Below are 20000 nucleotides of genomic sequence, written 5' to 3' on the forward strand. Positions count from 1 at the left end.
ACACACAAACACACACACACACACAAACACACACACACACACACTATGTCTGTCTGTCTGTTTGTCTATCTGTCCTTCTTTCTTAATGTCTTTCTTTCTTTCAATCAGTGCTACTAATTTCTTCCAACTGTTTACTGATGTCTCTATAGCCGTGGTCTGTCAACATACCATCCGGCAGTGGCGGTGGGTGGACCAAAATTTGGGTGGGGCTTAGGTTGCTTCCACTTCTTTACCACCAAATAACGAGCAATAAGAACAAAACAGTGGTGATTTTTCCATACTCGCGGCAAGCTTCGGCATTTTGAGAACCATTCAAACGAGAAAAGTCACCTTTGTCTTCCTTCTCTTTGTTCTACGTTAAATTCTTCTGGATGCTGGCGATGAAACCGTTTCACCTCCATACTTCTCTAATTAATTTTCATCTGATGAAAAAGTTGCCTCGAAAGTGGTTTGATGTAACTTATAACTGTTAAATCTCTTCGGCACACACACACAAACATGCATACACAGCACTCCATGAGCTCAGAGCTGGATTAGGCCATGTAGTTGAGGAAAGCAGTAAGGAGACAGCACCTAACAAAGGTCCAATGGGAGTGCAGGTAACTGTGTCTCTGGGGAAAAGTGTGTCGTAAACTTTCACAGCTTTTTCAGGGCTTGGAGAGCGTGAGCCCTCCGCGCAGTGTTATTTTTTTCAAGTCTTCTACCTTTTTACAAGAGGGGTTTCATTAATGAGGGACCGTGGAAATGGGCTCATCCTTTCCTGAGCCCTAAAGACATTTGATTGGCTGTTAGGTTGCTATAGTTGTAAGCGGTGGCAACAGTGATTGGATAAACTAGTAAGCCGCCAAGTTGATCACTCTGTGTTCATTGCGTGCAATCATAACGTTTCTACTGCTTATATCATTATTTGTGAATGGTGCTGACGAAATGAGTTACTTCTCGGATTCGAGCTCTATGGAAATCGCTACATCATGCTTATAGGTGAAGTTTTTACAATTTATAAATATGAGATAATATAAGGCATGTTATACTTAATGAATGTGACATCAATGGAAAATCTACAAATGTGACCCTAGTGTCGATTTTTTGCCAATATCTCCATTTGTAGGTTGTGAGAAGTAACTCATTTTGTCAGCACGTCTCACATTTTCATTTGCTTTGGAATAGAGTTGGGGGGGAAGGGGAGGGGGCCTCAAGCCCGTGAGCTCTTTTCTACCCACCGCCACTGCCATCCAGTTCAAAATTTGGCTTGCCTTGCTTACTTTATCATGGAGTGATTATTTCAACGATCCTGTAATGCTTTATGCACCTAACAAAGCATTACCATTCAGAAATTCAGATTGATAGAATGCAATGAAAGAGCAAATTTTGAAAGCGCTTGTATGCGAAAAGCACTTTTGTTGTTTCTTTGTATCGAAAAAGATCTTCCTCTTTTAATGGTGAGAATTTGACTAATTGTGTTGTCTGGTCTGTCTACAGGAAATTCGATGCTGAGAATGCCTCTGTGTATGGAACCCTTATCTCACTGTTCATTGTCTTTGTATTTTTGGCTGTGTGGGCTCGAAGGAAAGTGAAAGAGGACATAGATAGGGTAAGCAATGTTTAACTTTTCATCCCCGGCAAGCCGCTCTGCGGTTGGAACTGCTGTTCCCGTGAGCCGCTCACATCGGCTCGAGCGCATTCTTTTACGACGACTTCGACATCAAATTACTTTTCGGTAATTGCTGAAAACAGGTCTCTTCTATCAGGATGTCATTCATTGGTTGAAGAAGTATCAAAATAGGTTCACTTGTTTTGATTGGATGACCAATGTAGTGACATTTTCGTCGTTTTTAGATTTAGTACCAAAAAAGGGCCCCGGCATAGTGGGTTTACCCCCTCAGATATAAAGAGTTAATGTTGTAATGGCAGTGCCATTATTTTGTTGTCTTCTAAAGTGATAGTATAAACAATGTTAGATGTTACAATGGGAGTACTATTAATTTGCTGTCTTGTGAAAATGTTAGGGTAAACAAAGTTTGACGTTACAATGGTAGTGCTATTAATTTAGTGTCTTACAAAAGTGTTCCCAGGTAGCCTATTTAGCGTGAGTGGCTAGCACTTATGTGACCTATTCATATTGTGATTGCTATAAAACTCATACAAAAACTAACTAAACAGGTATTTAGCAGTACTAAAATCTTGATAATAATTGATTCTTTAACCTTCAAGTCGTTGCGTTCATAACTTTTGAGTCATCTCTGGTTCAGAATCCGAATTATAATGGCTATCAATGTATGCCATGGGTTTTACTTTTCTTCCATTTTACAAGTTTTCTGACACTTTCGATATATTCTTTCTCCTATGTCAAGCAGTCACTGTCTGAATGCTAGTGTTTAGGGTGGTAAATGCTCAATTTACAGATCAGTCTCTTATGGGAGCACTTAGGTAAAATAATTGCAAGGACATTCTTTTCTCTTCTCATCTGGCTCCATCTATCCTGAACTCTCTTTCTCTTTCTCTTTCTCTCTCTCTCTCTCTCTCTCTCTCTCTCTCTCTCTCTCTCTCTCTCTCTCCCTCTCTCTCTCCCTCTCTCTCTCTCTCTCAATACTTGAGAGATACAAAGCTGGAAGCAAAATTTCAAATCCATTTAAAAACACAGTTCATGATTTGCTATCTTGATAATCAGTGTTTCTCTTTCATGGTACTCTTATGTCCCCAAGGTGATATGCATATAATCATTGATGGTGCTGTGATAGTATGAATGTCTGTTTATGTGTTCGCTTTAGTTGAAAAAACATATGTGTCACGACGCAGCGAATCAGGCGCTCCTCAGTTTTTGGGCATTTGGAGTTATTAGTATCATCTGAAAGTTGATTTATTTGCTTTGTTTCCTGTAAAATAAATATCCGTCTATCTTGAATAGAACTCAAGATATTTGCGAATGAAGGAAGTGAAGTCACCTAGTTTTCAGTGGTGAAATAAGCGAGGAAATGGAAGCCAAAGTTTGATTACTCCAATAGCTAAAGAGGCCTTGAAAAAAGAAGAAGACATATTTTGTGCCTTTAATCAATGTTTTTCAGAAAACTCGTATGGAAATGTGTTTTTATAGATGGACATGAAAGTGGTTGAGCTCCAAAATAAAAATTCGATAAAAAATTTCTAAACTGGCGGAAAAATGCTTGTTTCTCCGATTTCGTTATTTTGACGAGGGCCTGATTTCACCACGCTGCCTCACATATTATATGTAAATGCATTCATACACATGTATTTTGTGTTAAGATGAATGTTTCATAAAGCGTCTAGAGCTGTATTGCATGGGAGTGGGCAGAATAGAAATTATCTGCATTCTTCTTCTTCTTCTTCTTGTCCCCATTCAGTGGCAGGTGGGTTACCTTAGCGACAACCTGGGAATGGACAACTACTATTACCTACTGACCGTACACACTGGCCTCTCTCGTGGTTCCGGCACCTCTTCAAGGGTCAGTTTTGTTCTCACTGGAGTCAATGGGGACACCGGTGTGAGGCTTCTCACAGACGGGGAACGAGTAGGTATTTTTTATTATATTATATTATATGTGAGACGTGCTGACAAAATTAGTTACTTCTCACAATCCATAAATGGAGATATTGGCAAAAAATCGACACTAGGGTCACATTTGTAGATTTTCCATTGATGTCACATTCATTAAGTATAACATGCCTTATATTATTTCATATTTATAAATTGTAAAAACTTCACCTATAAGCGTGATGTAGCGATTTCCGTAGAGCTCGAATCCGAGAAGTAACTCATTTCGTCAGCACCATTCACATATTATAGTAGAGGGTTTTACGGCACTCGCAACTGCATAAGGTCATATGAGCGCCAAGGGGTGGGTGTCAACAGAGAAGTCTTTACAGGGAATCAGACTTATTCTGCTCACCTCTCTAGCTTCAACAGCACAAGGTCTGCTTCGACTATCAAGACACCCCGGAAATAGCAGGTCACAAGAGAGTGACAAACATACAAAAGAAGTAGAGGAAAATGACAATAGTAAGGATTAGGAAAGAAAAAGCAGCAGTTCCCTGTTGTAGATCAGGCACAGTTATGAGCGTGACATGATGAATCAGCCCATTTACAGTTCTACTGTGCTTGAACGAGAAATGTCCCCCCTTTGGGAATGGCCTAAAGACGCTACAGTCAGTGGCACTGCCCTGGGGAACGAGTAGGTAGCTTGTGAAGTGGATACGCTTACTTACATGTGTACTTACTCTGTCCTATATCTTCAGGTACATAAGACAGAGAGTAGTTGACGCCATGCTTGCCTGTCCCTGGTCACCTCCTCCATTCTTGGCACATCTACGCCCTGGATGATTGCTTCATCCCTGATTGTGTGCTTCTGTAACTTTCAGTTTGTCTACCTCTTTTTCTTTTTCCACTTGGTCTCCTATACCATGTTTGATAGGGCAATTTTGTCTCTGATATTTTCAAAACATGTCCTAAGTATCTCCATCTTCTCTTTTTATAGTTGTGTTGATATCTTTAATTCCAGCTCTTTCCAATACTTCATTATTGGTAATAAATTGATTCCATTTTATAAGTAAAATTCTTTGAAAGCATTCTTTTTGAAAGCTTTAAAATTCTTAATGGATACACTGTTTTGACAAAATATTAGGCCTATGTATCAATATTTGAGTCTGAGAGTATTTTTGTAATTGTTACTTCTCATGTCTCCACTAGCTAATTGGAAAAACCTCTATATATTCATGGAATATTACTTTTTTTTTAAACAAAAGTTTTTCAGGTCAAACATCCACCAATTGATCACACAATTGTTGACTTTAAAAACTGAGCCAGATTTATTTTTGACATGTCGTTAAACATCAATTGAAATTAAACTCTAAAATGTACACAGCGATAGTAGGACTTAAACGTTATTACACAATTTCTTCATAAGACTGAGAGATTCAAAAGACAAAACAGAATATTATTGTTATGGTTTTAACATGGCATGATGATGCTGCTGATGCTGCTGCTGGTGATAATAATGAAGATGAGATGATGAAGATCACTTTGACGAAGAGGGCTAGCAATTAGTCTCACTTTTCTGTTGCTGTTCTTTTCATCATTGAAATTAAAAACACCTTTTCAGACATAGGTCAAGGGTAAACAATGGGAAATAAGCAGCTTAGAGACCAGCAGAAGTGTGCTACTGGTCTGAATGTTTATGTCATTGTCATGAAGCTAGGCAAACAAGCCATTCCTGAAAGCTTGGCTTTATTAAACAAAAAACATCCAGCTAGTTTGAGTAGTAGACAGTGACTGATGATAATGCACAGGTGAACGGACATTGGACACAGCACAGCTACGTGATGCACTGAGGAACACTCACAAACACTGTGGGAAAGTAGTCAATAAGTGAACAGAGACGTAACAAGATAAATGTCATCACAGTTATTGTGTTAAAGTAAATATACCTTGCGGGCTTTGGTGCTGAGAGGAACTGAGCACTTGTGGACCTGTCCGGTTGCCCAGGACAGGCAATACAGGTAAGACAGTAGATATTTTGAATGTGATTAAAATACAATATCTCTCTTCCATTCTTTCTATTTTTACCTACTTTTTTGTTCATGTTCTTCAATGTAGCACCTGTCGACGGGGTCTGTTGTGACCTATGTCATGGCAACGCCATATGACCTTGGAGAGCTGAGCTATCTCCGAATCTGGCACGACAACTCTGGTGAAGGTCAAAACCAGTCTTGGTATCTCAACAAAATCTATGTGGAAGATCTACAAACCAGGACTAGGTAAGAACATATGAACAGTTTGTTTAACCCTCTTCTTAGCACCATAAATAGGTCAACAGGTCAACACAGCAGAACCAAAATGGCAGCCAGCTGATGGCTTCCAAGAACCGAATTATATCTAAGTGACGTATTTCAATTAAATTTCACATACGAAGGCCTCGAACGTCAGCTTCTAAATTTAGAGTAGAATATTCTATTTCTAAGACTACACTAAAGGGGGGTGTGTCAGTTAATGTGGAGGTCCTGCCTCTTTTATAATCTTAGAGTGTAGAAAGTGGCATTAAACCTGTACAGTTTCACAGTTTTTCCCCTTAGAAACAAACATCCCAGACAACCTGTGCTCAAGAATTTTCCTTGGGAATTTGTACAGTTCTCCAGCGCAATTCCAACTAAAGGTTGGTTGGCGGGTGCACTAGTGTCTAGCTTGCTTCTTCTTTCCTATCAAACATCTATGTGTGTTTGTTACTCTCTTGAAATACCTAGTCTTCGGCCCTCTATAACCTTATTCTGTTGCAAGTGCAGTAAAACACTTACTCAAACAAAGATTCCAACTGGAATAATGCATGCCCGAATGTCATGTGGGTTCCTGAGAAGATTGCACTTGAAATGAAAGTTGGAAATGGAATATGAGTTCAAATTCTTCATCTAGGAAGAATTAGCAGTTCAGTTTGTAAAAGTTAGTTGCCGAAAAGTAATTTGATATAGAAGTCGGCGTAAAGGAATGTGCCCGAGCCACTGCCAGCAGCTCACCAGCTCAGTGGTTCCAACCGCGAGCCGCTGGGAGTGGCTTGCCGGAGATAAAGAGTTGAATTTTTTATTATGCGTTAACCCGAATTATGGATGTGTCAAACCCATTTGTCAATCTCTAATGTGTTTTAGTTATCCTTGCCTGGCTGTATATTTGTGTAATAATATTCCATTTGTTATCTACATCAGGTCTGTGTTCTTTGGTAATCAATGGCTTGCTATGGATCAAGATGATGGACGTTTAGACAGGATTATACCAGGTAGTAATATGTGAGGCAGCGAGGTGGAATCAGGCTCTCGTCAATTTTTGGGCATGGAGAGTTATTGCTATCATCTTAAAGCTTGTTTACTTGTCTTTATTTGGATGAAAAAAATATCCATTTATCTTGAATACAAGTCAAGATATTTACGAAAGAAGGAGGTAGGGGTCACCTATTTTCAGAGGTAAAATTAGTGAGAAAATGGCCTCCAAAGGTTAGTTATTTCCTTAGCTTAAGAGTCCGTGGTAACTGAAAATTTACAATTTCTGTACTTTTAATCAACTTTTTTCAGAAAAATCCAAACAGAAATGTGCTCTTTAGTGGGCATGAAAGGTGTTGAGCCAAAAAACAAAAATTTAATAAAAATTCACAAACCTGCGGAAAAATGCAAGTTTCTTCATTTTGATTATTTTGACGAGAGCCTGATTCCACCACGCTGCCTCACATATAACTTAGTACTAATTTTCCTTTTTCTCAATGAGCATTAGAGATTAGTCATAATGAAACAATATCATCCTTTTTTCCTTTTTCTAAATGAGCATTAGAGATTAGTTGTAATGAAATGATATCACCCTTTTCTCTAGTGAGATTCTGTCTCATGGGATTGTCCTTCCCAGCCCCCTCTGTCTGATCCACCTGCCCCTACCCCTCCATTCCCCCCACTACCAAAAGAGGATGACATCTCCTACCCCCCTCCTCGGTCTGACCCCGGGAAGGGTGTAGTTCGTCACTTCTCCAATTCCCCCACTAGACTACCGTCCAATCCAGAACGGCAACCTAGAAAATACTCAGCCTCCCCTGCAAAGAGGAGTCGAAGTGTTTCTTCGAAGCCGGGTCATTTGAGGTCCAAAAACAAAAATAAAAAGACATAATGGCAGTCCTGCAATGGAATGCCGGTGGAATCTGACCTTCCATTGCAGAATTGCAACACTTACAGGCCACACTATGCCCACTTGTGGCCTGTATACAAGAAACAAAATTTGCCCGGCTTTAACCATAGACTTAAGAAGATTTACTGCGTATCATCACCTTCACACGCAGAACCAGATTGCTTCCGGTGGTACCACCATCCACACCGACAACAACACACTCCAAAGACAAATATATCTTAGGACAAGCCTCCAGACTTTTGCCGTTCGGGTCACCCTGCACAGACTAATCATGATCTGCTCAGTTTATATTCCAGCAAATTACCCCCTCAAAATAACCCAACTAAATAACTTAAAAGATCCAGCTCCCAAAACCCTTTATTTGGCTAGGTGATTTTAATGCCCACAGCCCCCTTTGGGGAGACAAACCTACAGACCAGAAAGGAAAAATAATAGACGATTTCTTATTTCAAAATAACATCTGCCTCTTAAATGATAGGTCCCCAACTTACAGAAACAGATCCCCTTTTGGGACTTCATCCCTTGACCTCACCTTTTATACCCCTGACCTAGTCCCAGATTTTGAGTGGTCTGTGCTGGATGACTGTACGGACCATTTCCCAATTCTAAAAAAACAATAGCCTCCAAAACGACCCGATCCCAGAACGCTTCAACTTCAAAAGAGCTCACTGGGACGGGTTCGCCAATCAATGTTCCCAGATTCTGAATCCCACTTTCGACCTCAACTACAAAATATTCCACGAAAAGCTTTTAGAAATATGCCACAAACACATACCAAAAACAAAAACAAAACCCCGGAAGAACAAGATCTGGTTCTCTCGGGACTGTGATGATGCAGTAAAGAAAAAGAAGGCGGCATATTGAAAGGCCGCCGACAACACCACTCCAGAAAACAAAATTATTTAAAGGCCCGAGCTGAGGCACGTAGCTGCCTCAGAGAGAGGAAAAGACAATCATTCAAAAATACATCTCCAAAATCAACAGCCAGACACCACTCAACCAAGTTTTCAAAAACGCTAACAAATTTTTGGGTAGACGTACAGACACCATCCGGCACGTCCAGAGGCCTGATGGAACCACAGCTGAAACACAGGTAGACCGCAAACACAGTAGCTACATCTCTCGTCAAAAACTCACCCCTAGCAAACTACAACACCACCTTTCAAAACATCAAAACTAACACTATACAGGGAAAGGATTCCCGTCCAGAACCAGGCTCGTTTCCTCGGCGTTATATTCGACAAAAAACTCACATTCATACCACGCATCAAAGACCTTCATGTGAGGTGCCAGAAAGCATTAAACGCTTTGAAAATTCTATTGCATCCGTAGTGGGGTGGGGACACAAATCACCTTCTCCACTTGTACATCTCCCTTGTCCGATCCAGGCTTGTCTACGCCTGTCAAGTCTACGGATCGGCAAAACCACACATCCTAAAAATGCTAGACCCACTGCAAAACCAAGGACTCCGGCTCGCTCTGGGGGCTTTCCCCACTTCTCTGGTGGAGAGCCTCCAGGCCGAGGCAAACATACCATCACTCACACTGAGATGCACACAACTCTCACCACAATACTCAATTAAACAGAGCTCAACACCAGAAAACCCAGCACACAACTGCATTTTTAAAACAAACCCAGAAACCAGAAACGAATTCCAAAACAAAGAAAAACTCATCAAACCCTTCGGCCTCAGAATCCTTGAGCACCTCAAAAACATATACTTTTCCAAACAAGACATCTAACAATTTCTTTTCTCCGACCTCCCTCTGTGGCACTTCACCAAGGCAAAAGTAGACTTCCAGCTGACCACACACGACAAAGCAAGCACAAACACCAAAACATTTAAAGCAGAATACACAAAACTTATAGAAAAATACCCCGGTGCGGAGCCTATCTTCACAGATGGCTCCAAAAAGACAATGATGTGGGCACCGCAGCCCTATCTCCAAACAGTGCACACCAGAGGAGACTCCATCCTGAAGCCTCCATTTTCTGTGCAGAGGCCACTTCCATTGACATGGCACTGGACTATGTAGAAAATTCTCCCAACAAATCTTTCCCTATCCTTTCTGACTCTCTGTCTTGCATCACCTCACTCACAAACTACACACTTCTACACCCAAAAATAGTTAGGCTACAACAGAAAATACACACCTTAACTGAAACAGGGAAAAGTATCGTGTTCGCATGGATACCTAGCTATGTGGGCATCTGGGGAAACAAGGAGGTAGATACCTTGCGAAGAAATCCTTATCCCTTCTGTTGGGATCAATGACGAACACTCTTCCACAGACTGATTTTAAAAATAAAGTCAAAAAGTACACCTCCAGTCTGTGGGAGAGCCACTGGAAAAAACAGACGGGTAACAAACTCCACAACATTAAACCCAAACTGGGACTGCGAAATCCTTGACCTCTCCAAAAGAGACGAAGTCATTTTTACTCGATTACGCATCGGACACACAGCCCTAAGACACAAATACCTCTTTCAGGGAGATGAGAAGCCGATCTGTCGGATGCGACACAAATTTTACCATTAGACACATTTTAATCGAATGTCTAGACTTCGGAGAGACCCGAAGGAAATACTTTAAATGCACAAAATTACAAGATATTTTTTCCGTCGTTGTTCCCAACAGAATTTTAGATTTTATAAAGGCCATTGGCCTTTATGGAAAGTTATGAAATAGATTGTTCGAAATTTTTAAGTGTTATTTAGAAAGTTGTTTTAAATTTAAATTTAAATCTAAAGCCTATTTACACTTGATTTTTAGCGTTTAAAAATTTTTAAATAGAAATATTGACCAGTATCAAGCCAAGAAATGAACTGTTGAGATAAAACCAACTTGTTTCGCGCGCTCATATGACCTTATGCAGTTGCGAGCGCCGTAAAACCCCATACTAATACTTCTAATACTGTCCTTTTTGTCGATTAGCATTACGGATTAGTTCATGAGATTGTTGTCTCCCTCAATTGCTCTTTTTTTTCCAGCAAGTGTAGTGTTAGAGACAAATCATGAACTTCACGATATCGCCCTTTTTCCCCAGTGAGCTGCAAGAATGACCTGATGACGTTCTCGAGGCTGTTCTCTGAGCACAGCCGAGTGAACCTTACGGACAGTCATACGTGGCTGTCTGTGATCCTGTGTCCAGAGAAGAGCATGTTCACTCGCGTCCAGCGGCTTGCCACTTGCCTCATGACACTGCATCTGGCCATGATCGCCAATGCTCTTTTCTACAAGCCGGAGGATGGTGAAGGCGTCTCCTCTAGTGAGTGTTGAGATAAAGTCATGCTACGAGATACAAAATTGTGAGGCATTGTGGTGAAATCAGGCGCTCGTCAATATAATGAAATTAAAAAACCCAAACATTTTCCACCATTATAGCGATTCTTATCTGATGTTTGGTTTTTTGGCTCAACACATTTTGTGTCCATATGAAAACACATTTCCATATGGATTTTTATTGAAAAACGTTGATTAATGGCACAAAAAAATGTAAATTTTCTGTTTTCATGGACTCTCAAGCTATAGGTGACACAATTGTGCTTTTTGCAAAGGTAGGGTCCTTGGTTCCTAAAGAATAAAAAATAAATAATAAAAATAAATTACACTTTTATTTGTCCCAGAAGGGCACTTTATTTTACAATGGCAAACATACATACGTAAATACATAATTATAAATACGTACATACATAAATACATACATGCATAAATACATACATAAATACACACAATTACATAAATACATACCAGTTTACAAACAATGCCACTGTCGGTCGCCACTGTGCAGCGCCCTGTAATTTGAGCTAGGGTGGTCGTGTCTTGCTCAAGGACAGTCCAGTGACCATCCATCTGATCCCTGTGTCACCGACACTTGCTTGACATTGCTTGAGTCTAAACTCACTACTCACTTAGCCACTGGAGCCTTGATCTCTGAGAAAATATTCCTGGAATGAACAAAAAGTGTATTTGACTTAGTATTGAACCTTGAATGTACACGTGTTAACTGTGGACTGCATCCAACCATATTTTGGGGAAGAGAAAAAAGATTGCTTGCATCTCCCACTGTGTGTGGGTAGGCACGCACATACATATGTGTACACACATATAACATGCATACACACACGTACACATGAGTGCATGTTCACTCACAAATAGATGATATGTACACACTCACAGATCTGCGCACTTACACATACACATACACACACACACACACGTACACACTCACTCACACATACACATATAAATTGTACAGGATCAAGTTCTTGTTGTGACCATAATTAGTGCTCATCTCTACTAGCAGGAGAGACGTGAAATAACATGGTTCAACAAAAAGATGAAATGAAGAATGGTCTCTAGACTCGTGTTCTTGGAACAAAGGAGGTGCACCAACCACTCAGTTATGGATATATTATAATCCTGTGTAACAATATAAATCACCTTTGTTCAAGTCCTTTCTCGAACTTGGATTGTTTATGAAGTCGCCATGGTTTTGTACTGAACTCTCTTTAGACTACAGTAGACTGCACAAAACCTATCCCTTATCTCTTCTCTTCACCCCATATCTATTTTTCACTAGAACACTTCGTAGTCCTTGTTAGTCTTGTCATGCAGTGTTTATCCCTGATCTTTTCTCTCCATCCTGTGTTTGTTTTTATCCGCAACTCTCCATAGCGTGGGTGGTTGCGGGGGCGCCACTGATAGATCCTGTTTCTTCACTTTCCCTCTGTTGTTTCTGTCTGTCTTACTTTTTCCCCAGCACTAAATGACCATTATTCAGTCGATGTGCTTCTCTTTACTCAAACAAACATAAACTCTCCATAGCCTTCATTGTTTGTGCAATGTCTATTCATTATCTTTTCTCTCCATCCTGTATCTATTTTTTTCTCAAGGACTCTCTTTCGTCTTCATTATTCTCGTAATGCTTAGGCTATCCTTTATCTTTTCTCTCTATCCCGAGTCTTTTTTATTTACAGAACTCATTGTAGACTTCATTAATGTGCTTAACCTATTCTTATAAAAAGAGATGTAATGGTAACTGTGCCTGACGGGGAAATAGAGGCAAAGAGAAATAAGGGAAGACCGCTTACATCATTTATTGAAAATGTAAGATCCGACAGTAATCTATAACTTCATGAAATAATGCACCAATGCAGAGACTGAGGAAGATGAAGACTTGTTGTGGCAAGGAGTTGGAACAAACAAGTGATGAGTAGGCGACATATTATGACAAATCCCTTAATGTTTTTCTCCAGACTCTCCTGGCCCAGAAATCCAGATTGGCCAACTCCGCTTCTCTTTGACCACTCTGTACACGTCAGTCGTGAGTGGGCTCATCACTGTTCCTCCAGTTCTCCTGGTGGTTTGGCTTTTCAAACAGCGTCGCCCATGGCGCTCCTCAGAGGCTGATAGGAGCAGAAGGCTCAGCTCACACCATGGAGGAAGCACGGTGCCCCTGGAGGGAAACTGTAAGGCTGGCTGTGATGATGTGTTTGTTGTTTCTCAACTGCATTCTTGAGATACAGCACAGCATAGGTTCTAAGAAACGTTGTCTTTCTAATGGAAGTTTGAGTCTTCAACTTGAATCTATTCTTGCATGCTCATAGGACCCTATGCAGTGTGAATGCTGTAAAACTTTTACCAAAGCTATATTGAAATCTATTCTCAAGAAATCTTTATATTTCAGAAATAAGATTTTTCAGAACATTACTAAAAGTTTTTTTGATTAGATTTATCAAAGATATACTTTAGATTTGAAGTTTTGCACTTTGAATAAATTTGCATGAATGAATTTTATTCTATATGAGATAGATAATCTGTACTTCACTGCAGTAGCATGTTATATATTGTGTGATAAAAAAAGTGCTCATGTTCTTGCAACAGAGAATTAACGTCCCATGAAATTTGAAATAGACTAAAGTCATACTTTTACACAAATTGACATTTCGATAGCCGCGTGATTCAACTGTCTAAGGGACAAAATTTTCGAAAATCACTTTTTATCCCTTTGCGTAGTGCAACCGTAGAATCATCTTTTGATAAAATCCCTAGTTTAAAAGACTATTGCAAAGTGTTTCAATCCTTCGGTAAATCAATCGCCCATGTCCACGAATTTGAAAATTGTATATGATTCAACCAACTAAGGGCCAGCTTCGCTGCACGCGGCGAATGAGTGGTTGAATTACACAGATATGCAGAGGCTTGTGAGGTGATCACCTGTCGCGTAGGCGGACCAACCCACTTGACTGTGGGCTTTGTCAAGGCGCACTGGAGGGTAACAACAAAGAAAAGTGTCACCTTTGTTGACATCGACTCAGACTGACACCTACCTATGACCAGAACTTTTCGGCTAGACAGTTTGCGAAATCAATTCGCACCTAGGTTGGGTTGCGTTTTTGAGAGACGATATAAAAGAAAATTTTAATGCTGACCTGATCAAGTGGATGGATTGTTGCAAAATCTATTGACCAATGAATTTCAAAGTGTTTGTGATTGACAGCTAGTTAATAAATGTTGAGTTTTGAGTACAGCGCATCTATAGGTCAATATCACTTAGGGATCTGGGGTACAGCTCATGGCATCACTTTTCAACCATTCTGTTACGTTTAGTTAGCGTGACTTAGCAGCCCACTGCAGCTCCCCAGTTCGGGGTCATGGGGATGCACTATAAGCTCAATGTCTTGAGATTTATTCTGCGTTAGAATGGTTAATTTCTGTGCCTTAGTTTTAGTTCTAGACAAGTGTTTGTAGAGTACCCAATTTGTCCTATTTTACTTACAAACTTAAGAATAAATGATTTTTAATTTTAAAACGGCACAACAGATCTTTCCAAAATCTGTGCTAAACTGACTATGAATATCATGTCTTTTGCCTTGAGAAATCTTAAATCTGCGCCAGAAGTAATAGTCAAGTTATAAGAAAAGAAAGATGCAAATCTGCATTTTTTAGCTAAAGGCGATCTTCATTAGCCCTTATTTTATTATTAAACAAGAGAAAGTTACTCTGCGTTTGTTCATGAATCCTGCTGTGTCTGTGGCAGCCTGCTTGCAACTAAAAAAGATATAATATAAGAGATTGAAAAAACAGTAAACCATGTAAATACATGGGTAGAGATAAACTTCTTGTATGGAATAAAAATAATAACAGCTAACACATTCATTCTTAGTTTTTTGTTTGGGAAATATGTCCAGACACAATTATGAATATAAAGAAATCAGAACATTGTCAGTTATTGCAAATGGTCATAGAAACGAAAATTAAAGCTGGAAAAGTCTGGTGCTGATTCAGTGTCACTAGAAAGCTAGAAATTATTCTTATAACCCAATTACGAGAAGTCATATCTATTATTCAGTCAACTTACAAAACCTAGATTTAACATTTTTAGAAAAGTCAGGTACTTTTGGAGTTTAACAGATACTGTTCATGTATAACATTGAAGATATATTCTGGCTCTAAAATCGATTTGTACTTTTCATAGAGAAACTTCAGGGTAACTTTGATAAACTTTCTAGAAAATATGCGAATATTCACGATTATATTAGACACATGAATTGTATTTGGAGGAATTACTTCATAGCAAATTGTGCGCTCGATGGATTAAGTTGCAAAATTACAGCTTTCTATTATATGTGCAGATACCATCTTTTCTGAGTATCTGCACCAATGTTATGTCGTTCATGTTCCAAAAGTTCGACAGATTTTGTCGTGCCATTTTTTTATATTGATTTTTTTCATTCACGCTAGTCCCAACAAATTTTTTTCTAATAAATTCGTGGGGTATTTATTTTTGTTGAGATAACAACAAATAATAACTGATAACAACTGATAGCAATAAAATAACGACAAATATCAACACAAACGTCCTAATTTAGTTACTTTTACTTCATTTTTAAGGTAGTCAAGTGTTATTCGTTGTTATCGGTTGTTATTTGTTATCTCGCCTAAGATAAATACTGGTGATGTATTGATTTTTGTCGAGATAACATCAAATAACAACTGATAATAATTGATAGCCATAAAATAACGACAAATATCAACATAAACGTCCTAATTTGGTTACTTTTGCTTGGTTTTTAAAGTAGTCAGTTTTTATTTGTTGATATCTCGTCAAAAATAAATACCCCACCAATTTATCGGGGAGAAAAACTAAATTAGGACGTTTGTGTTGATATTTGTTGTTATTTTGTTGTTGTCTGTTGTTATTTGCTCTCATTAGTTGTTATCTGTTGTTATCTGTTGTTATCTGTTGTTATCTCGACAAAGATAAATACCCCACCAGTATTTATCTTTGTCGAGAAAACAACAAATAACAACTGATAACAACAAATGACAACTGACTACCTTAAAAACCAAGTAAAAGTAACTAAATAAGGATGTTTGTGTTGATATTTGTCGTTATTTTATTGTTATCAGTTGTTAATTGTTGTTATCTGTTGTTATCTCGACAAAGATAAATACCCACATAAATACCTCGAAAAGGACATACACAAATGGAAGTTTCAGTGAAAGGTTCCTGAAAAACACTGTGATCTATGTGCCCTTGGACTATGTGAATGTTTTTAAGACAACACGATAAAATCCACCCCACTTCGATGTTGGACTTCTGGATCATTCTTTTCTAAATGGATTTTTCCAAAACCGGACTATATAAAAATATCAGACCTGGCCGCAGCAAAGGCGACCCCATTGTTTCAAATATCCGTTGTTTTCGATACACATCGGACAGAAACATTCAGTATAAATTAAACTATGAGGATGAATGGGTTTTTACCAACACCAAGAGGACAAAACAGTTCTGCTCCAGAAGCTCCAATCCCTCTGTATTCGGATAACCTCAAAATTCAGCAATCAAATACACAAATGCCTACAGGAATTCAAAAGTGTGATTCCCAAAGATCATCATTCTTTCTATGGTAATCTCCGACACTAGGGGTCAACGAATCAACTAATTTATAATATAATTAATGACAGGAGTAGGCCAACTTCAGTTTTGTTAATTAAGTTTACTACAATATTTCTTTCTACGGTCAGATTTTTAAAGGCTCGAGAGGTTGGCGGTGGGGGAAGGAGGAATTTACAACGCATTTATTTGGTTTTAAATAATCATGTCTTTACTTGTATAAAGACAATAAAAGTTTGGAAGAATATAACTAATTTCATGTTACTTGTGCCTATTTACTTTGTCTTTCAAGCAAACTTTGACTTTATTTCTTTTATCTAAAATACTACTTGCTTGATTTTTTTAATACTACTTGCTTGATTTTTTTATTTGGTGTGCTTAAAATATAAGTTAAGGTACCCCACGGCAGTAGGTAACAGCCAGAAAAAGTTGATTTTGGACTATTTTTTGTAGAGCAACATCTGCTTTATCGATCGGTAATATTTTCTAGTGTCTAAAACATCTATAAAGTGTTCACATATGTGTCATGGCGTGATGGAATCAGGCGCTGGTCAATTTTTGGCTGTGTGGAGTTAATGGTATCATTTGAAAGCTGATTTATTTGCCTTGCTTCCAATGAAATAAACGTTCTATCTATCTTGAATAGAACTCAAGATATTTGCGATTGAAGGAGGTGAGGTCGCCATTGAAATTAGCGAGAAAATAACCCCCAAAGTTTGGAAACTCCAATAACTAAAGAGTCTCTGAAAACTGAAAAATGACACATTTTGTGCCTTTAATCAACGTTTTTCAGTAACATTCACATGGAAATATGTTTTTATATGGACATTCCAGGAGGGGCAAAAGATAAAAATTTGACAAAATTCCCAAACTGTTGGAAAAATGCCTGTTTCTTCTTCGATTTCGTTATTTTGACGAGCGCCTGATTTCACCTCGCTACCTCACATATGCCATGTTTTTTAACATTGTGTTGAAATAGACCAGTATGAATTTTTTTTTTTTCAGTTTTCTCAAACCTATGATTTTCTTAAAGGGGTGGGTCACCCATGCAGAGATATTTCTGAAAGTACATGTCACAGCTCAATCCCACTTTGCATGACTGTTTCTATATAATATGTTTGCAATGTACTAAATGATTATTGTGACTTTGTCATAAGTTTTCTGTCAGTGTTAAAAAGATTGATAGTATCACTCTGATTTGTGATCAATTTTTTTGGTCAGAGTATGGTATATGACACTAAAAGGGCAGTTACAAGAAAAGTATGAGACTAAGGAAAGTAAATCTTTAGTACGTTGCAGGTTGGATATACAGAAACGTGTGAAAATATCAAGACTGTATCAATTCAATCTTTTTCAGAATCCCTGCATAGAATTTGCGTGACTTTTGGTCTGTCGAACCCTTTGCATCTAAAGAATTTTTAAAAATAACAATGAAATCATATAGGGATAGTTTGTTTCTGTTTCTTGACCCATATTGGCTATTGGGAATCCAGTATACTTAATTTAGAGTCCAAACAAAAATTTTCACTTCGGTTAGCCTCCTAAAATTTTCACTTCGGCTAGCCACCACTTCTTGAGCCTCCAAGTTGCGTCTTTTCATAACTCAAACGCCCAAGCGACCACTGGCGCTCGTCGAATGGCTTTGATTAAAGTAATTCAACAGCCCTGACACCATCCTGTTAATTAGGTGGTTGAATCACGCAGATTTAGGTATGCCTCAAACGCCAATTAGAAATAAAAATTGGTTACATACCATTGTCCTACATCACATTACATTATATATCTGAATTTCAGATTCACAGGGGCGTACATAAAGAAATAAAACCGTTTTTTTCTTCTCCTGTAAAATTTGTCTCATGGCACTTAGGCGGTTGAATCATGCGGCTAGCGATTTGCATGATCAGTGCTTTCATGTTTCTGAAATAACTACTTCTCTAATAAGACTGCGCAGAAGGGCAGAAGTAGAAGTCTTTTTCTTAAAGCGACAAATCTTATATTCGGTGCCTACAGCAGAAAGTTTTGTCAAATTTTGATTTGACATGGTCTTATAATTAGAGGGTGGCCAGCTTTTCTTTCATTGACAGGCAAAAACTACCATTTTGGCACAATTAGATAAATTCTTCAAAGAGTAAACATATTTGATGTTTTTGATCACAATCAGGTATATTTGATGAAAACTATGGCCCACAGCCAGTCAGAAGACTACCTATTTGTCATAAGATGTTGCATGGTCCATTTTTCTTCTTTGTTTGCTGAAAGTAACAGGCTGTTATATGGACTTCAGGGTCAAATTTGATGAAGCAGAACAAAGATCTATGATAGGCCTATTATATGCACTGGCCAGCACCATTTTTAGATTGGAATGTATCCAATCTGTTCATGCAGATTGATTCCATTTGACCAAATGTCATCCATTTTAAGCCACCCTTTCTTTCTTTCATTCCTTCTTTTTTTCTTTCTTTCATTCATTCTTCTGTTAGTGTCAGACTCGAAGGCATCCCTGAACATTCCTGATTCTTGTGAGGCCAACCTGGTCTCTCGGTTCGACAAGAACCCCCTGCCGCCCTGGTGCCTCTATGTTGCCTGGACCATTATGACTATCACGAGCCTCTCCTGCTGTTTTTTTCTCCTCCTCTACTCCATGCAGTGGGGCAAGACGGTCTCTGGTAAGGACACACTCAAACAAGAAATACGTGCACGAGGCTCACTCAAGGTTTTCTTTGCCGTTGGTTTAACAGTCATTTCTATCTTAATAAATAATTACAATAAATAGTATTTGTATAACGCAAATTCCGGCTCAACAACTAATTCTATATGCTTTACAATCTATCTTGAATTATTACCCCAGCAGACCTGATAGCATTCTGAAACAATCTCAATTTCCTGGGAAGCACACAGAAGTCGGCATGTTTACTGACAAGATACTTATGCATAATTATTGTTCTGTATTGTTTTCCTCAGTTATAATACATAGGCCCTATCTACTTGGCTGTACTGCCGCTGTATCTTCACATATATATAACATTTTTATTCTTTTCATAAGACTTCGAAGTATTGCATGCTTGTGGTTTGAAGACTACCATTTTTAGGCTTAAAGTTATAATTTATACATAATAATAATAATAATATGTGTGCCTGGAGAAAAGTCCTGTTGTCAGAAACTTTGGATTTTATATAAGGCATATTCTTGTGGCAAATTCAATGCTGAACACTCTGTTTTAAAATTTGTTCAAATCTTACTGATCCACCCTTGTAATGTCCTCCCGTCTAAATGTTTCAGAGGAGTGGCTTGCTTCATTCTTCTTGTCATTTCTGGAAAGTGTTTTCGTCTTAGATCCTGTCAAGGTGTGTACATATTTCTTTCTATGTCAGATTTATTAACTAATTTATAATAAGGACATCTTTACAAATTCATGTTCCCGTAATAAAG

At 38.6% G+C, this 20000-nt stretch overlaps 1 protein-coding gene across 1 annotated transcript in view; it reads left to right on the top strand.

Annotated features, from left to right (window-relative positions):
* Positions 1-20000, top strand: part of LOC101850676 (polycystic kidney disease protein 1-like 2) — a gene marked incomplete at both ends in the record, with an annotated part of 84592 nt that overhangs the window by 42318 nt on the left and 22274 nt on the right. The window contains 8 exon segments of the mRNA XM_035972561.1: positions 1480-1591; positions 3360-3527; positions 5609-5769; positions 6706-6776; positions 10715-10936; positions 12927-13139; positions 19051-19236; positions 19851-19915. Of these exon segments, the coding sequence (XP_035828454.1) occupies positions 1480-1591; positions 3360-3527; positions 5609-5769; positions 6706-6776; positions 10715-10936; positions 12927-13139; positions 19051-19236; positions 19851-19915 (1198 nt within the window).

The sequence above is a fragment of the Aplysia californica genome, unplaced genomic scaffold, assembly GCF_000002075.1.
Source record: "Aplysia californica isolate F4 #8 unplaced genomic scaffold, AplCal3.0 scaffold00741, whole genome shotgun sequence".
NCBI classification, from domain to species: domain Eukaryota; kingdom Metazoa; phylum Mollusca; class Gastropoda; order Aplysiida; family Aplysiidae; genus Aplysia; species Aplysia californica.